Source organism: Rattus norvegicus, chromosome 1, assembly GCF_021556685.1.
Source record: "Rattus norvegicus strain SHRSP/BbbUtx chromosome 1, alternate assembly SHRSP_T2T, whole genome shotgun sequence".
Taxonomy (NCBI): Eukaryota; Metazoa; Chordata; class Mammalia; order Rodentia; family Muridae; genus Rattus; species Rattus norvegicus.
Window position 1 is genome coordinate 133,464,389 of NC_141534.1, and position 26,469 is coordinate 133,490,857.

The 26,469-nt window shown below is 37.3% G+C and overlaps 1 protein-coding gene across 18 annotated transcripts in view; it reads right to left on the reverse strand.

Annotated features, from left to right (window-relative positions):
- Mef2a (myocyte enhancer factor 2a) overlaps positions 1–26,469 on the reverse strand; it is a 133,993-nt gene that overhangs the window by 40,150 nt on the left and 67,374 nt on the right. For 11 of the 18 annotated variants that reach the window (NM_001437578.1, XM_087566305.1, NM_001437581.1 and 8 more), the window contains 1 exon segment: positions 18,770–18,973. In NM_001437578.1, the coding sequence (NP_001424507.1) occupies positions 18,770–18,973 (204 nt within the window). 18 annotated transcript variants of the gene reach the window in all.

Genomic DNA, 26,469 nt, shown 5'->3' on the forward strand with positions numbered 1-26,469 from the left:
ATTCACAGTCTTTCAATTAGAACTCAGTCATGCAGCTACATTCCTAGTCGTAAGGAAGGCTTATACAGATTCTAGGTATGTACTCAAGCAGTAAAGAAATGGTTCATTAAAAAATAAAATTATCTCCAATAAATGTACATCAACATTACAGAACAGAATAATATATACTAGAATAATTATACTAGGGTTTTACATTTGTTTATGGTGGAGGACTTCTAACTTTTCAGAATCCTCTTTGCTAGTTCTATAATCAAGATTAAGTCTGGTCTCCCATACTAAGGAAAGGAAAGACCCTTGGGCTAGTTTCTATAAGACTGCAAAATACTAACATTTCCTCTCTAAAAATCTGGGGCACTTATAATATAGACTTATTTGATAATCTTGATGGCTGTATTTTCTTAAAGTATTTTCTGGAATCTGTCCAACAAGACAAACTTGGAACAAAGGTAGGACCCTAAGGTTTGATGTGCTCAAAATGCATGTTAATGTGGTAGGGCACAAACCAGACAGCTTATTGTTACCTGGCTTATCTTCCACCTTTATAGAGGAGGGTTACTCAAGTGAGAAGGGACACAAAGACCTAACCATATCCCGGCTCACTGCACTGCTAGTGGAGAGCAGAACCCCAGCTAGAATCTGCTGTTCCCTATGTCCAGTCTCTCTCCACTATGCTGTATCCCTTAAGCTGTTCAATGACTGTATTACTCAACAACAGAGAGAGGCTAGTGATGTGGTCTCATTAGACACTAAGAGAGAGCATTTATTGAGTATGTAGTTGTGGGCATGTCTTTATATTTCTTCCTCAGTTTTTCTAAGATCCTATACATATACCTACTGATAAATGGGTGGTGTTCAGGCTTTGTCTTTGACTTTTAAGGTCTTAGTTTTATAATCCTAGGTTTCACTGCAGGAACTGAAAATAAAGACAGCTGTACACCTCTTCCCTACACTGCCCCTCTATCACAGTCACTTTGGGGCTCCTGTTTTCTAAGATCTGGGTACTATGTAGCTAGAGGACAGCTGTTTCCAGAGAGAAACAATGAATACCTTCAAAAGGCACAGCAAAGTACCTCATGCGTTTAGTCTCCACAGAGAGACTGGAAGCAGAGGTAGGCAGATGTCTGAAGGCCTAAGGCCAGCCTGCTGTAGGTATCACATTTCAAGCCAGCCATGACTACTTACTGAGATAGTCTCAAAAAGGCAAACAGACAAAGATCAAGTTCTGGCTCTTGGTCTGTTTGTCTTTCACTTAGCAAACAAACAAGCAAGCAAATCTTTGAAACTAATTTTTTTTCCTTTTCTACCCAACAAAATGTATTAAGAACATCTTATGTTCTTAACATTAGAAAATATGGCATTTGTCCATATGCAATCTCCGGCGGTCACTCAATGGTTAGTGTTTTCTTATGGTGGCAGCCCTGTTTGGTCTTGGTGAGTCTGCCAAAGCAGATGTTGTTTTAGTTTTAAAGATAGTTTATGATTTTTCCTTCTTTCCTTAAGTTATCTTCCCCAAGTATAAGATTATAGGTTATTTACTTCCTATAATGACTCCAGGATTAATGTGTTGTTGTTTAATAACTATCAGCACAGTTTTGAAGATAATCATCTTTTGTTTTCAGTGTCTTCTTGTTTGCGATGATGCATGTGTGGACATACTATTCTTACTACTTTATTTTTACTGTTTAAGTTTAGACTTGGTTTATGTAAAGACAGCAGACCTTCAGCAATTCTGGAAATTCAGTTATTATCCCTTCAAACAGTTCCTCTACCTCCTACTCATCCCCGTCCTCCACTGCCTTCTTCTGTAGTGTCAGTATAGAGTAGGCTGTCAGATTTTCTAAAAACAATCTACCTTTTAATATTTTTCTTTCTCTTTAACTCTTCATACTGAATTATAGACAATTTCTTCATTCAGTTCAGAATTTCTCTCTGCAATTGTAAGAAATCACTCCCCCGTGTATATTGAGTTTTTTATTTTTGTTTTTGAATTTCTCGATGTCTATAAGTATTTAAAGCTTTTCAATTTTTGTCACTTCTTTTATAATTTCCTATTTCTTGCATGTACTCTCAAGTTTGCTTTTCCCCCCTAAAACAAAGCTCTACAATCTCTGTATAGTCTGAAATAGCCAGGAAGCAGTCTCTTCATCTTATTTCCATGTTTACTTATTGCATGCCTTACATTCTTGCTGTTGTTTCAGACAACGACTCATACTTCAGGCTGGGGGTATAGGCCTATAGGCTTGCACCGCAACAGTAAAATTTGTATTGTATTTCTGAATGTTTGGTCATCTTTGGTGCTCAATAGCTTTGAAAGTTTATTAGATTTGGAAACACAAAAAGATATCACTCTTTAAATGGGATATAAATTTGCTTCTCTGATGCAGTGGCTTTCTTAGACTTCTCATATTATACAAATTTAGCCTGAAATCCCATCTAATGATAACACTTGGTTTATAAACTCTCAGATATAAGCTCTCTTCATTCTTCCTTCCCATTGCACATGTCTGCTCAGCACTAAAGAACTCTTTACTGTAGATCACTGGGAATAAATAGGAGAAAGCACAAGTTTAACATGGAGGGTAATGCATTAGACTCATTAACTTAAAAATAGTAATTCTGGCCTTGCAACTATATCTATAAGAACCTGGTGTTCTGCTTTTCAACTGTTGTGTGAAGCTGGATATATGGCTTAGGGTAGCCAGAACCTTAGGTATTTCTTTACCTTTATATTCTTAGGGTCCCCGAGATTTTGGCCTGGCATAGTCTTTCAGAACTTTTTTGATACCATAAAGAAATTTTTATTAATGGCTCATGTGGTGTTTTTGTCTTCAATGGGAAAACTAGTTCAGATAATTGATGCCTGAAAATACTGAATTTTGGAGTAAAAAAAAAAAAAATAAAGCATTTTCTCATAAAATCCCAATGTAGTTCTTTGTTGTTTTTTGTAGTATATGTTTTTTCACAGTTAAGATATAAACCAGAATTTCATAGCTCTTAAAAAAATTAAAGGTAGAACTTATCATACAACCCAGCAAATTCCACTTCCCATGAGACATCAAGAGAAGTGAACACACATGCCCATACGAAAAAGTTTACACAAATTTCAAAGCAGCAGGTGCACTATTCAGACTTAAGGAAAGTCCTGATACATGCTACAATTTAACTTTGAAAACACCAATAGAAGTGAAAGAAGTTACAAAAGAGGATGTATTATTATTGAATGACTTCATTTAAATGAAATGCCCAAACAGGCAAGCTAATTGGCATAGAAAACAGATTAACGGATTAATCTTGTATATAGATATTTTAATAAATATTTCAAAAATGCACTCAATTTTATTAGCAGTGAAGGTAATCTGGACAATGATTTATAAATACCAGGTAGTATGGGACTACTTAATGTAAATTACTTAAACTTTAGAAATGTTGACTATTCTACAGCAATGATGGGATTACCAATGTTTCAAATACCTCCTGGGGTGCCCAGAGTGCACAGGACAAGTGTCAGTGCCTTATACACGTGGTGAATGGACTCTTTCTGAACAGTCTAGTCTGTTAAACCACCTCCCAGAGGGGGCGGATCTCAGCAGAATAAGCTCATCAGCACATTCAATCTCTTCTCCACTACCAGAACTCGGATACGTGAAAGGGGAACATGAAAGGTGAACATGGCGGGAGGCATGTGTTCAAAATCAGTACAACGAAGTAAATTCTAGAAAACTCCCAAGTAGTTTGTGTCCTGACTTCTTCGATACTTCAGACTGGAGCTTCACTAGTCACTAACCAATGTGAGATGACCTAAACTGACCTGAGTAAGATTAAAACTCATTTTCTCAGCTGTACTAGCATATTTTTGGAGCACAACAGCTACTTAAGGCTAACTGGTCAGCCCAGATGACGATGACCATTTCTGTCATCAAAAGTCTGTTAGAGAGCCCTGCCTATGAAAAGACTATGTGCGTATAAGGCCTAAAGTTATCTTTGCCAACATGAAGAGAGAGTAAAGCAGGGGAATGAAGCTGATGTATGGGCAGCGCAGTGCAGGCCCTAGTCTGCTTCAGCAAAGTCTAAAGTCTAGCATACAGCTGAAGTTTCTGTTATGTGACAAAAATACTCCCATTTAAAGAGTATTTCAGTTACCTCCTGCTTTTAACTAGGTAGTACTGACTAATATGTTATTGTTTTAAAATACTTTTGGATACATTACTTCAGTCAACAGTTAAAGCCCATGAAGTTTGTAACTTAACACTGCTCTCCCCAACTGTTAAACACTCAGCTGAGGAGCACTCAGTAAGTGACTTATGGTAACCAGAACGATAAATGTAAAATTTTACTTTAAATTTCTAGCGAATGAAAAATCAAATACAGTTAAAAAGCCTAAACTGAAATATCTTCACTAAGTGCCTACTCACAACCACAAGGGGGGAGGGACAGGAGACGGAAAGGGAATGGGGAGAGGGAACATGATCTGGTATTGGGTGGAGGGAAAAGGACTGAAGCCCCGAGGGTCAGCAGATAGAATGGAAAACAGGCGACCTTGGGAGGAAGAAGGTTGGTAGGACCCTCTAGAACGTACCAGAGACCTGGGAAGTGAGAGATCTCAGGACTCAAAGGGGGGACCCTAGATGAAATGCCCTACAGTGGGGAGAGAGAACTTACTGAACCCACCTTCAGCAGACATGGGGCATCAAGGAGGGATAGGGTTGCTATCCCACAGTCAAAACTCTGACCCGTAATTCTTCCTGTCTGAAAGAACTGCAGGGATGGAAATGGAGAAGAGCCTGAGGAAAAGAAGGCCAATGACAGGCCCAAAGTGGGATCCAGCTCAGGGGGAGGCCCCAAGACCTGACACCATTACTGCGGCTATGGGGTGTTCACAAAAAGAAACCTATCATGACTGCCCTCCAAAAGACCCAGCAAGCTGAAAGTCAGACGCAGATATGTGCACCCAACCAACAAACAGAAGCTGTGACCCGTCTGTTTAATTACAGAAAAGCTGGAAGCTGAGGAGAAGGGCAACCCTGTAGGAGGACCAGCAGTCTCAAATAACTGGACACCCAAGATCTCTTAGACACTGGATCACCAACCAGGCAGCATCTCAGCAGCTGAGATGAGGCCCCCAACACATATAGAGCAGAGGACTCTGGGGTCTGGGTTTAGTCAGAGAAGATGCACCTAACCCTCAAGAGACTGATGGGGTCATCCTCATGGAGATGGGAGGTGGGGGTGGGGAATGGGAAGTGGAACAGTCAGAGGGTGGACCAGGAGGGGAATAAAATCTGGAGTGTAGAAATTTTAAATTAAAAAAAAAGAAAGAAAGAAAGCATTATTTTTTACTATCTTACGTGTGTGTGTGTGTGTGTGTGTGTGTGTGTGTGTATCACCTATATACAAATGTAGCAAATACTAACTTAACATTTAATTATCTATAATACAATAATGCTACACAAATATTAGTAGCATAAAAATCTGATTTTTCTAAATTTCTGTACAACCACTAGCTGTTATTCTGGTTTCTTTTGCATATTTTTATAAACATTTTATATACTTTTTTTTACAATTTTCAAGGTAGAGTCTGGAAATAGCAATTTAAATCTAGAAAATGTAAAAAGAAAAATTCTATAAAAAAAAGCATTGCAGAAAAATATTTTCCACTGAATTATAAAAGATAAATTCTAACAAAGCATAATTAACCTTTATTTTATTCAAGAAGGCTTACACACTCAGTGTACTTGCTAAGTTTTACAAGTTGCTAACCTTTAAAAATAATGCAAAAGGTTTACTTTCTGATGTTTTATTGTACAATAATTAAAAAGAGAGCTACAAGAAACACTTTTTGGCCGAATAAACACACTTCCTAGTCAATCTCTTCACCACTGAGCAAGATTCTTCACAGAATGCTCACAGAATATAGTGTTAAAGTACTTAGTAACTGAATTAGTCAAAAAAACAGAAACTCTAAAAACTGTAAGTTATGCATCCAAATGTATACTTATCCACATATAATGCAGCCTAGTAGTATACTACCATTTGGAATTTTTCTAAGTACAGAGCTGAGTTTATAAAAGACCGATCTGATCTACATAAGAAAAGACACTTTCCTTCCTATGTACTTTAGGAACAAAATAACATTCAGAACTGAGCCACAGTATAATTTAAAATATGAAAACGGTATCATTATCAGTGTTTTAAGTCATATATTTGAAGGACTAGGTCTCAAAAACTGTATATCTGCATTAGCCAATGTTCTGTAAAAGAACTGAAATACCATTTAAACTACAGATCGCTCATTTTCTGACACAAAGGCATAACCCACCAGTGGCCCATGAGCTCCACACAGTCAGGAACAGTTATAAATGTAGCCCAACACAAAATCTTAAACTTATTTTTAAAATGAATGTTATTTTTTTCCTGCAATTGAGAGATGGGCTTTCTAATGTCAAATGATTCTCAAGAGTCAATTTTATAGATGTCATTTCTGCAACATCAAAAGGTTAGACACACCTACCACTGAGCTCAAATGATATTCTAACCTAGAAGCAGTACAATACATATACCCTGATAAATATTTGGTGGCAAACATCAGTCTAGAGGCCTTGAACCGTCAGTGAAAAGTCCCTAACAAAACCAGTTTAGTTTTAAAATAATAAAATAGCCAACAGCACCCTGTTAGTAAAGGTAGCAATGTGTCCAACTAATACTACACCCCACTATCTCAACAACAGATGCACATGCAGTATGATAAATAGCAGTGCAGTAACTGAAAATGGAGACTGCTACATACAATAAATTTACCTTTTCTTTTTCTGCAACACCTTTTAAAGTAATCTTGCAATTCCTAGTACAACTTACCACCTGAAAGTCCACAAGCTGAAACCTGAGCAGCTGTTCTATTACCCTTCCGGTGGCTGGCCAAACCTCCACAGCAGAGACCGAGCCTCCCACAAGTCTGGTTTGCACTACTTCCCTCCTAACACCACACTTCAGCTACACTTAGTCATATAAACGTAAAACAAAGTGTCGACTAGATTTTCCTAATTTCCACCTAAACCACATCTTGACCTAGGACATGCTTTTTCTTTCCTTTTCTTTTCTTTTCTTTTTAACCCCATTTCCTTCTCTAAGCATATTCTGCAAAGGATTGTTGAGGAGGTCACCGCTATAGCAAATACTTCTCTGACCTTTCTCCTAAGCCTCCTCATCTCTTCCTCCTCTAATCTTGACAAAGATTTCACGAATACACTGTAGACCTTCCAGAGAAGAAATAAAGAACGTTTTCACTTGATTAAAACTTACAATGTTTATTCTTTGATACATGTAAACATAAAAAAACACACAGATATTAATCGACAGTTATAGAAAGTCTTATGGAAATGTGAGTTTTATTATAGTGATTGTGATGGTTTGAATATGGTTGACCCAGGGAGTGGCACTATTAAGAGGTGTGTCCTTGTTGGAGTAGGTGTGTGATGGGCATTAGCCTTATACCCTTGTCCTAGTTGCCTGGAAGTCAGTCTTTTCCTGTTTGCCTTCGGAACAAGATGTAGAATTCTAAGCTCCTCTGGCCCCACATCTGACTGGATGCTGCCATGCTCCTGCTTTGATGATAATGGACTGAACCTCTGAACCTATAAGCCAGACCCAATTAAATGTTGTCCTTATAAGAGTTACCTTGGTCATGGTGTCTGTTCATAGCAGTAAAACTTTAACTAAGACAGTAATATTTCAGTTTTCTTCCAGTGCACTCTCATTTCTGTTTCAACATTAATCTCATGGAGTTAAATATGATTGCAAGAAAGACTGAATTTACAGATGTATAGTTCCTTATAAAAAGCACACAAATAAAAGCCAATCACTGTATAATGAGCAATAATATCAGATAGGTATCAAAACAAGAACAGTAAACTTGAAATAGCAAGAACTATGGTGAGTGCTCTGTGAGAGGATGGTGCAAGGACATGTGGAGGAGGCCTCAGGACTGTGTGCCTCACCCTGTGAGTCATCACCCTGCTGTTCCACGCTCTGTAAGAAATAAAAGAGCAGGGCGGGGCAGGGACTGGAGGTGGAGGGAAGCTCTGTCTTGTCTTCAGATGCCTCATTATTTTCTCCTTTGCCTGCTGCTCCAACTGGAGCCTTGTAAAACATTAGGCAAGCCTCTTAAATACTCCCTGTCTGTTCCATTTCTCATTGTAATATGGGGTGGTAGAGGTGGAGGTGGATGAGGGGGCAGTGCTTCCCAAAGCTTCTTTGAGGATAGTGTTAAGACTGTCAGAAAGTACAAATGGAGTTCTGTCTTCCTTACTATATAGTCCAGACCAGATGATACTCAGACACAGGAGCCACTGGACAATTTTTTTCTCTTACCTGTGGTCACAACTCCAAATGGAGTAAAAAAAAAAAAATTGATGTTTATAAAAAATTTGGCAACAATAAAAAGTTTATGAACATGCAATGGCTTCAAATTAATTCAAGGTCAAATGTAAGTTGGGCACAGTGACACACATCTGTAACTTTAGCACTTGGAAGGTGGACACAGGAAGATCAGAAGTCAAGGGTAGCCTCTGCTACAAAGAAAATTAAAAGCTAGCCTGGACTAAATATTGCATCAACAAACACTCAAAACCAAACCAAAGCATAAATTGCCTACTGCACAAATATGGGGGAGTAGTTCAGATGTCCAGCATTCACATTAAGAGGTGGGGGGTTTTGAACTCACACACTGCACTGGGCATGCCATCACACCATGGAACACCAACTAATACTGCCTCAAGGACCTCTGTTACTTAAAACTGCTGCCCACTGTCAAGAGCAGCATTCTCATTACACATGCTGAGTTTTCTGCATACGGACACGTAATAGTTCACAGAAAAACAATTAAAATTATCTACTGTCATTAGTTAGCATTTATCAAATTAGTGTGTCTGGGGATGGTCATATATAAGAATGGTGAAAAACTGCTGCTTGAGTTGTTAATTTACACACACAGTATTGAGAAGTTTGGCTTGAGATTATGATAGGATTTCTAGCTTCTGAAATAGTCCTTATCATAGTTCTGCCATTTTGCATTCCATATTTATGTGAAATGACATTTTTACACTGTTTTTTATAAAATCAAAATATCAAACAATCAAAAAACTCTAGATCCTGCAGTATTACAAATTCAAATTTTTTTTTATATAACGGCAACTTACACCAATATTTAGTATACTATTTTAAAATTTGAAAAGATTTCTTAAAATTATGGCTCATGTTTGCTCAGTGTCTGAAATTAATTCAGAGTATATTTGTAGAATAAAATGTTTGAAAAGCTAAAAATCACTTTCAAAAAAGTATGTTCACTTCAAGCTGTTGGTTTACAACTCCAATTAGAACAAGTAAACCAAGTTTCTTAGACCTTATCTCTAAGATTTTTCTTTTAGGTCTGGTTGGGGAACAAAACACTAGGTTCTAAAAAAGTTCTCCGGTGATTTAATACTGGTAAGTCAGGTTATCACATTTTGAGAACCACTGTTCTTAAATAATGTATTCCTGGAACAATTGCTTTTATTATCATCTTTTTTTTCTTCTTAAAGAATTCTATTATTATTTATCCATATGTCAAATTCCCTAGAACTGGAGCTACAGACAGTTGTGAGCTGCATGTGGGTGCTGGGAATCTAAAAGAACAGCTTTAACTGCTGAGCCGTCTGTCTGTCTCTAGCCCACCTTGCTTCCTAGTTGACAGGTGCATTTTATAGTAATTCTCTACTTTTGTCCGTTTATTAATCCCAGCTTGCTTTGTATTTTGAATGTAGGAAAAATAAAGCCTAAAAATGGGACATTTCATGGCTGAGGAGACAGGTCTGAGTAAACTGCTTGCTATGCAAATATAGGGATAGTAGTTCCTATCTCCAGCAATCACATTAAAAGGTGGGCTGGTTATAATCCCAGCCTGCATTCTCTGTGCTGGGAAGGAGGAGAGAGGGGACCTGCATGGCAAGCTGGTTAGCTAGACTAAAATGAATTGGTAAGTTCTAGGTTGAGTGAGAAACCTTGCCTCAGTAAATAAAACAGACAACATTCAAGGAAGACACCCAATGTCAACCTCTGGTATCCTCTCTTGCACCCACAAATATGAACACACATGTATGTCCACATACATGCAAACACAAACATACATTTTAGAATCCAAATTATCATTGTCTTATTCTATTAATCACAGTGCCTCAATGTCCTCAGTTGTATATTAGGGATAATAATATAAACTTTAAGATAATACAAATGAAAATGAGTCTATCAGACCAGGGGGCTCAAGATATAGCCCAATGCATAAAGTGCCAGCATGCAATCATGAAGAACTGGATTTGCATCCCCAGAACCAGTGCAGAACAGCAAGCACAGTGGTACATATCTGTAACTCCAGTGAAGGGGATGTCAGGAATATGGGAAAATAGGTTGATTCCAGCCACCCTGACCTTATACTAGATTCCAGCTTCAGTGAAGAGACCTTGTTTCAAAAAGCAGGTTGACGATAATAGAAGTAGTCATCCACACTGACCTCTGGCTCCTCACGCATAATTACTCTGCACACAACCATGTACACATGCATACAGCACATGCACACAGTAAGTGTATTAGACTGTAAATATTTAATAAATGTTGCTCATTATTTTTACTGTGATGATACTAATTCTCTGATAACCATTAAAGAAAGCGATCATAGGTACTAATGCTATACATTACTAATGAAATGCATAAAACTAATGTTTCAGAGCTTTACTGGATTCAGTAGACTAGGAAACAAAGGATCCAGCTCTAATATCAGTTATGCCATTCACTCACTGCATAGCCACGGACAAGTCTTCCCACTGCAGTCCCAACTTCTCCTTCTAGAAACCTGTACATTGGGTGTGATGAGTAAATGAGACACAAGTAGATTTCCTTCTTTTTCTTTTGAAACTGCTATAGTCCTGCTGTGGGGATGGGGCACAACTACTACCATCCTCTAGGTAGAAACAGTGTGCAGGATATAAACAAGAAAGAAAATGGCCATGTCCTTCTAGCTTGACCCTTAAGTGAGCACAATAATCTCAATTACCACATTGCTAGGTTCTGAACTTCTCTAATAATACTACATCAGTATTAAAAATATTACAAACAGGAATATTTAATACAAGTATTTCTGCAAAAGGGGGTGGGGGTGGATAAAACAATCCCATGTGTTTCTTGAGTAACAGCTGCTAAAATCCTCACTTCATGCTTATAACTATAATTATTCTGATGAGCAAGTCTGTTTTCCACTTATACAATTACAAAATTTATACAAACATGTATATGTATGTGTGTGTATGTATATATGAATGATGGTGACTATGTGTGTTGGTCATTTTAATTTAGATTTATATATTCTAAGACAGAGCTAATGATTATAGTTACATTACAATTTTTTTCTTAAATTCATTCAAAAGAAACTTGGTATATTTAAGCACTTTTTGCATGACCAGATAAGCCTACCAAGTAGGGCTTGGGTTATAAGTCAGTAGCAGAATGACTGTTAATAATGTGCAAGGCCTTGAATTTGATCTCCTATTATCACACATGGTGAGTGTGCATGTGTGTGTGTTTGTGTTTGTATTGTGTATTAATGTTTGTATGTGTGAACTGACATTTATAGTATGTATTAGTGTTTGTGAGTATTGAAGTTTGTGTTGTGCACTAATGCTTGATGACATGAATATGCATGTCTTTGATAACATGCTTTGTGGAATCAGTCATCAGGTTCTGAGTGCATCCATGTAGGTGAGTCTTGTAACACTTCAAAAGAAAAGAGGTCTCTCTCACATCTTACTCTATGGACCCTTCCATCAGACAGTTCATCTGTATTGCAACCTATTTTATAATGAAGTAAAAAAAAAAAAGGGTTTCCCTCAACTCTGTGAGCTACTCTAACAAATCTATCAAATCTAAAAAGAGGCTCTAGGAATCCTGATTTGTAGGCACTTTACTGTTCCTACAATCATAACGTACTATGTCCCTGAACACTCAATGAGAGCTGAGACTATCCCCAGTAGACAATGTCAAAACTGAGTAAGGAAGGTGGTAATGGGTGTCTACTGAAGAATCATTTGGTGTGTGGAAAAACACGATGAAATTTGATTAAAGAAAATGTTCTGTATATTGAGTATAAGGGCAGAGAGGAGTGAAGCTACTGTTCCCCCAAACCATGTAGTCAGAAGACTATAAGCAATAAAGATATTACTTTACAAACACACATGTCCACATTTCCTGTCTTCACTTCAGGAAAAATCTCTGAGTTATAGTCAAGACTTTCACATAAGAGGTATACTATCAACAACAGTGAGTTAAAGAACTAAAAACTTAGATGCAATTATATTCACAGGAAAAAGTGAAAATAGTTTTCGGGTTATTTCCTAATGTTCAAATGACCTAGTAAAACATAAAATGTTAAGGATCAGAATGTCCGTTTATAAGAAAAATGACATTTTATTTTTATAAAGATGAAGCTGTTAGTAACTCAAGCATTCAATGCACGTCTAGTTGCCAGTTGTCATGCTTTAAGAGGAGAGTGAATTATTCAGTACAGGAAAATGTTCCTTAGCTACCATTTGTAACTGAGGTACTATTCAATGATACACTGCAACATAAGAAAGTATGACTTGCATGATAATTGTAAACATAGACAACAAGATTATCTGTTATTATTTCCTCATCTCTAGTATCTGTTACTGCTCAAAATTCTTGAGCTGGAAGGGTTCCTTTCTGGTGTCCACAGAAACCCAATCCATTAATTTACTTCACATCATTGAATCATCATCCTTTGTCACTTCAATGACAGGACAAGAAGTATGAAGACACATTTCCTGGGCTCCTGAGTAGTGGTGGTTACAGCAACAGATAAAAGTTTAGATTATGCTGCATATCATAGATTATTACCGTTTAATTTTAAAGGTAACATTTTTGGGTATGATTGTACCCATACAAGACTATATTTATATAATAGCTGTCTACAAAGTTTTCTGTGTTCTCTATCTCCTGTATATAACCATGCCTTTGTATGTCCTTTGAAGGACAGGCTAACATGACAAGAACTGAGTGACCAATGAGTACCAAATCTTGGATAAGAAACTACTGCTAGCATTGTTGAATCATCTTTAGATTTTTGCTTACATAATCCTTAAGTATATTTAGAAAACTATGAGTCTTTTTATATATTCTTGACATCTATATTTTACCCTTGCAAATGAACAAGAGTGTTAAGAATGATGTCTCACTATTGACATTCTAAAATCAAACTGTTCCTATTTTTTTTAATGCATCTATCCTAGTCAGCTGCTGGCAGAACCACTCAGAGGACAACCATACCAGGATCCTGTCTCCAAGCACTTCTTGGCATCAGCAAGTGTCTGGGTTTGGTGTCTGCAGATGGGATGGATCCCTAGGTAGAGCAGTCTCTGGATGGCCCTTCCTTCAGACTTTACTCCATCTTTTTTTTTTTTCCAGACAGAAACAATTCCGGGCTAAAAATTTTGAGATGAGTGGGTGGCCCATCCCTCCACTGAGGGTAATGTGTATCTACTGGAGGTGGTCTCTTCAGGTTCTATTTCCCTCTTGCTGGGTATTTCCGCTAATGTCATTCCCATTGAGTCCTGGGAGTCTCTTGCATTCCTGGTATCTGGAACTTTCTAGTGGTTACCCAGTTCCCCATCCCCCATGGCTACTTATTGCTATTCATTCTCCTGGCACTCTGGACTTCTTTCCTATCTCTTCTCATACCTGATCCTGCACCCCCTTCCCTCCCCCCCCAACCAGGTCCCTCCCTCCCTCTGCCTCTCCTGGTTTTTTTTGTTCTCCCTTCTAAGAGGGATTGAAGAATCCGCTTAGAAGGTCTTTTCCTTCTTGTTAACTTTCATATGGTCTGTGAGTTGTATCGTAGGTATTCTGAGGTAAGACAAATGCAGACACTCACAGTCAATCATTGGGACTGAGACCAGGGATCCCAACGAAAGAGTTAGGGGAAGGACTGAAGGGAGCTGAAGGGGAATGCAACCTTACAGGAAGAACAAAAACAACTAACTGGACCCCACAGAAATCCCGGGGACTAAAACCACCAACCAAAGAATATACATGGTGGGTCCATGGCTCCCACTACATATGTAGCAGAGGACTGCTTTATCTGGCATTAATGCGAGGGGAGGTGCTTGGTTCTGTGGAGACTTGTTGCCCCAACAAAGAGGGATGCTGGAGGGGTAAGCTGAGTGGATAGGTGAGTGGGTGGATAGGTGGGGAAGCACCTTCTTAGATGCAAAAGGGAGGGGGGAGGGAGGGGGCTTCAGAGGGGAGATTGGGAAGGGGGACAACATTTGAAATGTAAATAAATAAAATAATTTTTAAAAAGTATAGTTTGAAAAAGTTTACCATTTAGAACTAAACAGAGCATCCAAATACTGATTTAAACTTGGAAGGAAATTTTGTAAAAAAAAATCACAGCAATAGCCACAATTTCAATGTCTTTGAGTTTATACCTGTAAGTATACATAACATGAATAAATAGGACATTAAAAAACTAAGATGCATCTATCCAATGGAATTTAAATGTCTTACCTATGTGATAATTAAATATTCTTGATGTTGATATGAATAAACTGATCAACAGTTTTGAAGAATAAAATAGAAGATAAAATATTAAAACTAATTTTGTAAAAAATGTAGTTTTAAAAAGGAGTATATAGGGGTTGGGGATTTAGCTCAGTGGTAGAGCGCTTGCCTAGGAAGCGCAAGGCCCTGGGTTCGGTCCCCAGCTCCGAAAAAAAGAACCAAAAAAAAAAAAAAGGAGTATATAAACATATTAAATAAAATGTGGTTTTTAAATGTAATACTGACTCATCATTTCAATGAAAGAGAACTCTTACTCAAAGAGAACTCTAATGACAATTTCCTAATTAACAAATGTACAAATTTCCATTGCTGCTTACTGATATCCCTCTGCTGGTTTGACTTACAATTTTTAACTGTTCAGTAATACAAAAGCATATGCATTCAGTAGAAAACATGAATTGTGGCGTTTTCTGGGGCTGTAATATGCAGTACAGCACTCTGCCGGGAGGATGGCAGGCAGTCACAGCTCTCAGGCAGTCTGGCATCATCAGATGAACAACCCAGACTCTGCAACGTGCTGTGCTGCTGAGCTATGGCATCTGGCAAGTCAGGTGAATTCCAACTCACAACACTTTCCATTTCTGGATTCGCAGGACACAAGCACATTTTAAGGTAAGGGGCATCTGAACTCAACTTCCTTGGGAATAGAAAATGTATGTATGTATGTATGTATGTATGTATGTATGTATGTATGTATGTATGTATATCCCTACTAGACACTCTAGACCTCATTTTAAAATCCCCAAATGAATTTAAAATGTGTAAATCTGTCAATTAAAAAACCTATAGAAAAACTTAATATACATTTTCACTTTAAAATATTAGGACTAGTTATAAAACATAGACATGAAATAAGGAAGAATGATCAATATTCTATGAGTTTGATAATAAGACCAAAATATTCAAATACCAAGTAGACTTATGTAAAATAACTGGTACCAGACACTTCCGATTTAAGAGCACTTCAGGTTTTCAGCTTAGTTGATGCTCACCCTGTACAGTGCTGTGGACTACTTACTCTCGGGAAGCACATCTGCCCTTTCTCCACTCACTTAATACATACACTCTTGCATAGCGATGTGCAGTGTGGCTAACAGCACAGTGTGCCCATCCTCCTTTTCATAGTAATATCAAAAGGGCCTGTATGTTAAAGATGCAACAGAACAGAATTCATCTAAAGTAGATTATTTACAAATGTTTACACCTGTTTATTCATCCACATGATATAGTCAAGGAATCCAAAGTCTCATTAGAGCCTCTTAGAAGTTTATTCACATAAAATCTTTAATCACAGATGTGACTTAGGATTAAACCATAGGACTCTTGTGGTTCAAATAACAAATTTCTAAATTTTTCTAATTTTACTCCCTGCAGAGCCTGCAGCACAGAAGACCCTCAATGTTTTAGACATATGAATAAACGGACACTAAAAGTGGTTGCCCACGACTACAAGTGCTTGAGAGGAAACTGTATAAAAGGGAATCAATGACAACGACAACACAGGTACTTTCAGGTTTCCCTCCAGTGAGATTTGTGTAAAGTTCGTTGAGTCTGGCTCATTAGAAGCTCTCTGTTATTACTGTTATCTATAAACTTAACTCTGGTCCACAATAATCCTTAGAGATGTTCAATATGACTGCAGCGTACTTATACACTACTAGGGAGAACACACTACCTCACCCTTTTAAGTGAAAGAATGCCTGCTCGGATAGAAACTTGTAAGGCAGGCCTCTTTTCACTTACAGAGACAATTAAGACTAGCTTGGTAAGGTTTTAATACACAATGAAATAAGGCCAGAGCTATAGCTCAGCTGGTTAAGTGTTTACCTAGCACACATGAGGCTCTGAGCTTGATTCCCAGTAGCATAAAAACTGGATTTGGGGATATATGCCAATAATCTTAGCACCCTCAATGAAGGCAGAAGAGTCAGGCATTTCCCATCTAGTTGGAGGCCAGACTAGAATACATAAGCCCTTATCTAAAAGAAGACAAAGAATAAAGCTCACAAATAAAGAAAGCCTTTAGGTTTTCCCACCACTAAAAAAAAAAAAAAAAAAAAAAGCCATCGAAATAGATAGGGCTGGAGACATGACTTAAAGGGCAAGACTACTTACTACTCTTACAATGAGGACTGAGTTTGGTACCTAGCAAGTATATGGTACCTTATAACTTTGGACACATGTGGTACATATAAACCCAAGCAAGCACACATATATGCACAAATTAAAACAACAACAACTTAACAATTAATGTCCAATGGGTGACTGCCTATCAAAGTTTCGCTCATACTGAACATACTGAAGCAGACTGTAACATACAGGCTGCTAAAAAGGTTTGGGATTTACTCTCTTACACTTTGACTGCTGACCACAACAGAGATGAAGACTGGGGTAGTTTGAAAATTCTGAGAGGCTTAAACCTGATTATAGTCTTCACATTCTCTAAAAGAAGTTAGCTCTAGGTTGTGCGAAGACCCCTCAATTTCCAGAGCCAAGAACACACTGCTGTAATCAAAGAGTAGAGCGCTAGGGTTCAGAGGGCGCTCACTTTTCCCCATCAAACTAACCAGCACACCTACTTGCTCACAATTCGACTCCTTTGCTCAGGGAAAGGTTGTGGAGCTTTTGATAAGGCTAATACATGTAAAAGAAGAAAAACCATTTGAAATATATTAGGGACGTTTTCCATTTCATGTAAATTTAGATATAACGTCTGTGGTAAACATACTAAATTGATCTGCTTTACCATATTATGATACAAAATGTGCTTATGAGGTCTAATAGGGAAAAATGTAAAATATAATTTGTGTTGCACATAAGTTCTTAGAATATATGTGCTAAACAACAGGCATTGTTAAATGACATAAACATAACTGTGTTAAATAGTATTCCTAAAGATAGCGTCATATCAAAATAATTAACAAAAAAATAATAAAAATATTTAAACCCACGTCACAGGTAAGTGTAAAGTAGTACTCCTTAAATAAAACTGGATAAATTGATTGTGGCTATAAATAAGTCATGCTTTTACTTCTCAGTTGAACAATTCATTAATAACCATAAAGTATATATAATGTAAGAATTTTTTTCCAGCAACAAACTAAATCACTGTCCAAAAAAAAAAGAACCTCAAAATGCAAAAAGCCTCAGGGAAAAATTATATGCACTTTTCTTAACTATATTATTATGTGTGAAGACAAATCTGATTTGTATGTAAGACGATAGTTGTAAGTGCGTTCACTTGCAGTTCAACCGCTGGATGTAAAGATATAAACTCAATGGATTTACTCTCACACATTCAGTTCTGCGTCGTCTTTACATGGTCTCAGTACATTCCCAGGAAACACTTAATGCACACGATCTCTTTCTAACAGTTATATAGATAACTAAGTCAATAAAAGTATCTTTAAAGCAATGAAAACATCCCCAAAAGTTGAAATAAGGCAAAACCTCTAAATATAATGAATAATCATAAAAGTACCTGAAGATAATTGCGAAGTTGACTTAAATATCATCAAAAGATGTTCAAAGAAATTGGGTGAGGTGGCTTACAAATAAAACCAAAGTATTTAGGAAGCAGAGGATGGAGGATGGTTCAAGGACAGTATGAGCTGTATAGTGAAACTCTGCCTTAAAAAAAATCAAAAGCAAATCCAACAGAAAACCTCTGGTTTTACTGAATGAGGTTGACAAAACTATGAGAGATACTAAATAGAATGTGGTCAAATAAGGCAGGACAGGATTCCCTGCCTCTACACATAAGGCGCTGTTAAAAATTTGCTTCCCTTTCATTATGGTTAATGTGAGTTATTACAGATATGCATTATAGTGAAATAATTAAGATGTGTTAAAATTACCTGTATTGTTTTTTAAGCAAAATACATAATTGCTAATAAAAAGTTACACTACTTAAACATTAGGTTTGTATGGTAGAGAGCTTAATTCATTCTGTTTGAATAAACAGGAAGCTTTACAGTCCAACTGAGACATCAAATAGCAACTAAAAGTCCTTCTAAGAAATAGTTGTTTTAGAAATATCAAGCAATGTGACAGTTAATGTCATGTTCTAAGTTAAGTATTATTTGTAACCCACACACTACTGAGTATGTGTTACCTCCACAATATCCGAGTTCGTCCTGCTTTCATGAGGCTCGTTGTACTCGGTGTACTTGAGAAGGACTTTGTCCATGTCAGTGCTGGCGTACTGAAACAACTTGTTAGAGCTGTTGAAGATGATGAGTGCTATCTCACAGTCACAGAGCACACTGAGTTCATAGGCTTTCTTCATCAATCCGAACTTTCGCTTTGTAAAAGTCACCTAGACAAAGAAAGACACAATTTTAATTAAAAGCTTAGTTGTATTTGAAATAAAGCCTCCTTTTTTGAGTCTTTCTTTATACTGAGCCAGATTTTAAAGGTAAAACGTTCTCAGCTTCATGCTCCACACAAACCCCTCTACCCCTCCATTCTGCCACAGGACTATAGAGGTACTAATCCCTTATCTGTGGCCGTGGCTACACTACAGAAGGCAAGGAAATAGCGAGGAGTGGTTCTTATATGTCACCCTAAATTGGTACCATCAGAAAACAACTTGCCTAGATTTCTGTTCCTAACTGGTTAAGTAAAACCACTAATCAAACTTGCTTCTGTTCTCTGGCAAGCCTTTTTACTGTCTCCACTAAAATTCAGTCTAAAACCAGCACAATTATCTGATGCCATTAGTCTTCTTTTACTATTTCTCTAATTAAAATCTGCTAACGGAGGCAGTTCTGAGACCAAAACATTTTTTATGGTTTTTGCTTTATTTTGGGGATTTAAATGTTTATTTTCCTATTATCACACTTGATATAGTTCACTTTTCATTTGGGTAACTATTTGTATACTGGATTTGGAATGATGCAAAGTCTGTAGTCGATACATTTATATGCTTTTTAATATACTTTTCCATAATTTATTTCTTTACTTCACTTTACATCCCTACAGTAGCCCCCTCTCCCTTCTGTCTTCCCAGTCCTGACCTTGACAATATATCCTTTATGCTAAAAGTTCCTAGAAGTTTCTTTTTTCTTTTTCCCTCTTCCATAGTATTTTCCCCTTCTATCCCTTCAAAACTCTCAGCTATTTGAAAGCTTCTACCATGAAATCAAACCATCCAATGACCCTGCCAGTGGCAAGGATGAAGTGATACATAATCCTGTCATTACTCCTCAAGAAGTACCACCTGACTGCCTCTCCCCTAGTTCTGCTCCTACACTGAACTCTAAACACCCCCAAACGCTTATCACCCAGTGTCACATCCTCAGTGCTACCACCAATGATAACAGCATCTTTAATTCTCAATTTCACAAAGTTCCCTCTGATGGCTTCTTTTCTAGCTCCTTTATTTTTGTGTTAGCTCTGCAGACCTTGTTTTACCTTACAAGCTCTCAAATCTAATCACCTTACCAGCTTGTTCATGAAGGTCAAGTAACACTCATCCGAACTGCTCAGAACTAAAACATGTTTCACATTTGAGGTTTCTCTGTATTTCTGAAATGTGTGCATGCTAACAATGAGTTATCTTAAAGACACCTAATAAGCTGGTTCAGTATGCTAGGACCTTGACCTAGACATATCATTCATATATACTCCACGCATAAAATTTTAATATAATTTCCCACATTACTTTTAGTGTACCTACATTTTGACAACACCCTCTCACATGAGTTGTGTGAGATTTTTCACTGTGGTACTGTGTCAGAACCCAGAGTTTCAGATTTTGGAGACATTTAGCATTCAGGTTAGAGATACATAACTGTGTCTTCTTATGTCTTACTCTTTAGGGTTGATGGTCTTTCCATAACAGAAAAAGGGTCTCTATCCCTTCAAGCACACATACATCCTTTCCTCTTCTCTCATTAACACACTTGACTGACAGAATGCCAGGCAAGAACTGACTGTCCAAATATATACCTGATTATCACAAGTACACACGCACACATCCAGTGTCTCTGAACTAACACATAAATCCCACATGCAATGATGCCTAATACTTCTAACTTCACATTTGTTATAATTATCTTCTTGTCTCCTACTACTTCATTTTCCTCCAAAAACTACTTTACACTGCGGGAGGGAGTCCTACCTCAACATTCTATCTCCAAATCTCTCCATTTTTAGTTGCTTCATCCACATTCTTCTTAACTTTTCCTTCGTTGCCCTTACTGATGTCTAGCCCTACTCATTTTGGCATGCTTTTCTCTTTTGTGTTGTGATTCTAGTCTGCTCTGCTAGAGCAAATACTATAATCTTGTACACGTACTCTGGGATCTCTACCAACTCTATCTTATCACTCTAGTCTACCTCTCTACTTTAAAATAAAAACACCAGAAAGAAATGTCTAGTTTCTAGTTGACTTCAGTTTCACATTATATACTCTATTTTTAACCAATAGAATAAGACTCCCAGTCCCCAAATTCGACCAAGACTGGTCTTAAAATGATCATAAGTAATCTCAACTTTGTGTTATTAAAGTCAATGATCACTGGTTATCTTATCCATCACAGCAATGTTTGACAAAATTGATCATGCTCTTTAAACATTCCCATCCCAGATAAACTCCTTACTTCCTCTCAGCCTTTACCTACCTCCTCTTCAGACTTCATGTGTTTAGGTGCCTATAGGCTTTCAACTGAGGCTCCTTTCCTTTTTATTCTCACACATTTTTTACTAGTGGCTGTACCATGATTTTAAAAGCAAAATATAAGCTCTTTCTGGTCTTATATGGTTTACTAAATATATTATCATCTATTCAAACAACAAAACTAATTTTAAGTTAAGCTGACTGCTATTTAATACTCCACACCATCAGAAACCTGTTGTCTTTACCTCGGACATAGACCTGATATCTTCCCTTGTCTACACACACACACACACACACACACACCACTCTCATCTATGTTGTTCATGTAATCATTACTGGATTTCCCAACTCATCCTGAACACCCCAGTAACTGCAAACTAACAACAGCCAAAGTGAAACAATCAACCTGTTTAAGTGAGAGCTTGGTATTTCTCACTACTCAGTATGCAGCAAAAACAATCTATTCTCCAGCTCCTTATTTGACTTCATTGCATCCATCACCCTTATACCGCTGAATAACATTAGCATGACTTTGGACATACATGTGGATACATGTGTTCCTTAGACAATGGATACTGTTCAATTTAGGAACTTTATTATGTTCCTTATCTGAGGAATATATATTAAATAAAGCACATCTCCAGTATGTCTGCTTCTTTTACCTTAAAAAAATTACATAAAACACATTCAACCTGTCGCTCACATGGCAGTTTTCCTCTTACATCATATACAGATGCTTGCATAAACATACAAGGAATTTTACTATCTTACTAAACTATCATGAAGGCATATTTCATACTGGTATAATTAACTACTCATTTTAATCTTTGTTAATGACAGGCATAAATAATAATTTCTTTAGTGTGTACTTAACATATAAATTTGTAACAACTTGGCAATCTCTTTTATCTGTTTTCACTTGGTATTTCCTTTCTTTATAAAGTTACTTATATTTTATCATTTTCCTATTATATAATTCATCCTTTACTACCTAAAATATTGTTATGCATGTAAACTTACTGCTTTACCAAATGCCTTTAATTTTTTTCATTTATGTATTAATCTTTTGTACTATTGTCATTAAAAAGATTTTTTGTTGCTGATTCTTTTTCAACTGGATCTTACAATATAGCTCTGGCTAGCCTGGAATTCACTTTGTAGACCAGGCTATCCTCCAACTCATAGAAACCAGCCTGCTTCTACCTAGCAAGAACAAGAATTAAAAGCATGTACCATCATGTCCTGCCCAATGTTTAGTTTTTATTAGACTTATGAATACAGATTTTTTTGAATCCTGGCATAACATTTATATCGTTATTAAATACACTATTATTAAATATACTATTTCACAAATAGTAAAAAGCAAAGTATTGTGTTGAAATAGTTAATTTTAAATTACTTACATCTTGATTATCTGATATACTAGCTACAATGAAAATTTGAATTCCACAGATACTTTGAAAATCAGAGAGATTAATATCATAGTGTTTTGGATGAGATAAGTAATGCGTCTTCAAATTATGCACTGGGGAAGCTTAACAAACAATTCTTTAAATGTTCATTATAAGTACAGAGAATAGTTTCTGTTGCTCTTTTTTACTGTGTGTTGTGGGGGAAAGTGTTTATGTGTATGTTCTGTATGTGTATGTTGGCATATTCCACAGGGGTTTATACATGTATGGGGGCCAGAGGTCAATGTAAAGAATCCTCTTTTGCACATTTCCATCTCTCTCTCTCTCTTTTTTTTTTTAAGATTTCTGTGTAATTATATATACATGTATGTGTGTCTGTGTGGGAGTATGTGCACATAAATGCAGTGCCTGGCAGCTGGGTAAGGCTGCCAGACCCTTGGATCTGGAGCTACAGGTTACTGTCAACTGCCCAAAGTGAGTGAGTGCCAAGAACCAAACTCAGGATCTCTGCAAAAGAAGTACATGCTCTTAACCACAGAGCCATTCTCTCCAGCCACCCCACTACCTTGTTTGAGTGCATGCCATGTATATGTGGGTGTCCACAGTGGCCAGAAGAGGGCACTGTATCCTCTGGCGATGGAAATGCAAACAGTTGTTAGCTGCTCAGTGATGGTGTTGGGAAAGCACGAGCACTGGTAGGCACTGAGTCATCTCTGCAGCGCTTCCATTTTATTAAGTCAGTGTAATCACCAATTGGCTAGTGTGGCTGGCCTGCAGGCTCTACCGACCTTCAGCCTGTTTCTTCTCTTCCATCACTGGGGTCAGAGGTACTAACAATCCATCACTGACTTCTCTTTGGATGCTGAGGATCAGACTTCAGTCCTCATGCCCGAGCAACACGCAAGCACTTTACCCACTTACCCATCTCAGCCTCTCTGCTCTTCCCAAAATTCATTTCAAAAGCATTTGTTTGAAGTTATACATCACAAAGGGTTGATGCTGAAGGAAGGAATTGGCGCATCAAAGAACTCAGCATATTAACAATCTCCTCTTCATTATAACAACTATAGTAAGCTTAGACAATACCTTCTTAGCAACCGATTTTTAAAAATTATGTTTCAAATATGGCACCAAGGCTGATAAATCGAAAACTACTATTAATATAGTACTTGCAAGCTTTCTAAACGCAAACTTCATTTTACCTGAAATACTGTCCATTTTTAACATTAAAGAGTACTTCTTTTAGAGTAAGAGGTACAATCTCCCATCTCTGCATATGCATGCCCTCCTCTGTTGTCAGTGTTCCCTGGTAGAATAGTACATTTATCGTAACTGGTAAGCCCACAGTGGCACATCACAATTTACATCAGAGTCCACTTCTTGAATAGTCTGCAGGTTTGTGGTTATGTGTGTGTAGATATATATCATATATTACACATTTATATTATCATGCAAAGTGTTTCCACTGCCCCAAAACTACTCAATGAGAGTCAATTATTTGAATCTAGTAAAACTCATTTCTCCATTAATGCACTGGAGAACATATTAGTATTTGCCAAATTTTGGCAATTAGAAATAAACATGTTGTAAGCAGGTATGTATAAGTTTGCATAAAATTAAGTTTTTAACTCTTCTAGCTAAATACTAAGGAATGAAGTTTGATAGTTGATCCTATGTTAAAGAGATTTAGTCTTGTAACAAAATGTCAAAAGGATGGTAAACCCAGAATCCAAATTTGCTGAATACTGAATGTAGAAAAGTCTTAAAGTTATAAACTTCAGAAGACTCAAAAGAATACTGAAGAAAAAGAACGAAGTACTTTACAACTTAAAATATGCCTACAATAATTAAGCCTATGTGGCATTGGTCAAAGGATATGGCAAAAGATACGGAACAGCAAAGAGAAAAAAAGAACCATAGACTCAGACAGTCAAATGGTCTTTTACAAAGAAGTTAAAAATACTGAGAAAAGAAGCTTTTTAAAACAAACCATGCTGAAACACCTTTATAATTAAAAGAATAAATTCATTTTCCTGTGTCCATCTACACCCAGAACTGGGGCTGCCTCACAGCCCTCAGACAAAAATCCTGCCCTCAGAGGGCTGGTCTGCCAGGAGCACTCTCCTTCCTAAGCCCACATCCCACAGGTGGGACCCTACTTTCTCTTCATTGACTGCCAAAGGACAGACACTCCAGGATCCAAAACTTGCCTGCACAGAGCTGGTCTGCCAAGAACGCTCTCACTTCAAAGATCACAAGCTTACAGGGTCACAAGCCCACAGGAGGGACAAGATCCAGTCAGAGACAAGACATCAGAGATGACCAGATGGTGAGAGGCAATTGCAAAAACCTAAGCAACAGAAACCAGGACTGCCTAGCATTATCAGAGCCCAGTTCTCCCACCACAGCAAATACTGGATATCCCAACACACCAGAAAAGCAGGATATGGATTTAAAATCACATCTCATGATGATGACAGAGCACTTAAAGAAGGACATAAATAACTCCCTTGAAGAAATACAGGAAAACACAGGTAAACAAGTAGAAGCCCTTAAAAAAGAAACACAAAAATCCCTTAAAGAATTGCAGGAAAACAACCAAACAAATGAAGGAATTTAACATCTAGGATCTAAAAATGGATATAGAAACAATAAAGAAATCACAAAGGGAGACAACCCTGGAGAAAAAAAAAAAACCTAGGAAAAACATCAGGAGTCATAGACTCAAGTATTATCAACAGAATACAAGAGATAGAAGAGAGAATCTCAGGGGCAGATACCATAGAAAACATTGACATAATAGTCAAAGAAAATGCAAAAAGCAAAAAGCTCTTAAACTAAAACATCCAGGAAATACAAGACACAATGAGACGATCAAACCTAAGAATAATAGGTATAGAACAGAATGAAGATTGCCAAATTAAAAGGTCACTAAATAGCTTCAATAAAATTATATAAGAAAACGTCCCTAACCTAAAGAAAGAGATGCCCATAAGCATATAAGAAACCTACAGAACTCCAAATAGTTTGGACCAGAAAAGAAACTCCTCCCGTCACATAATAGTCAAAACACCAAATGCACTAAACAAAGAAAGAATATTAAAAGCAGTAAGGGAAAAAGGTCAAGTAACATATAAAGGCAGACCTATCAGAATTACACCAGACTTCTCAACAGAAACTGACAGCTAGAAGATCCTGGGCAGAGATGTCTTACAGACCCTGAGAGAACATAAATGACAACCCAGGTTACTATATCCAGCAAAATTGTCAATAACCATAGATGTAGAAACCAAAATATTCCATGACAAAACCAAATTTACAAAATATCTTTCCACAAATCCAGGCCTACAAAGGATAAATGATGGAAAACTCCAACAAAAGGAGGGAAGCTACACCCTAGAAAAAGCAAGATAGTAAACTCCTTTCAACTAACCCAAAAGAAGATAGCCACGCATAATTCCACCTGTAACAGCAAAAATAATAGGAAACAACAATCTTGGTCCCTAATATCTCTCAACATCAGTGGACTCAATTCCCCAATAAAAAGTCACAGACTAACAGACTGGATATGGAAACAGCACCCAGCATTTTGCTGCATACAGGAAACACACCTCAGTGACAAGACAGACACTTCCTCAGAGTAAAAGGCTGGGAAACAATTTTTCCAAGCAAATGGCCTCAAGAAACAAGCTGGAGTAGCCATTCTAATATCGAATTAAATTAACTTTCAACCACAAGTTATCAAAAAAGATAAGGCAGGACACTTCATACTCAACAAAG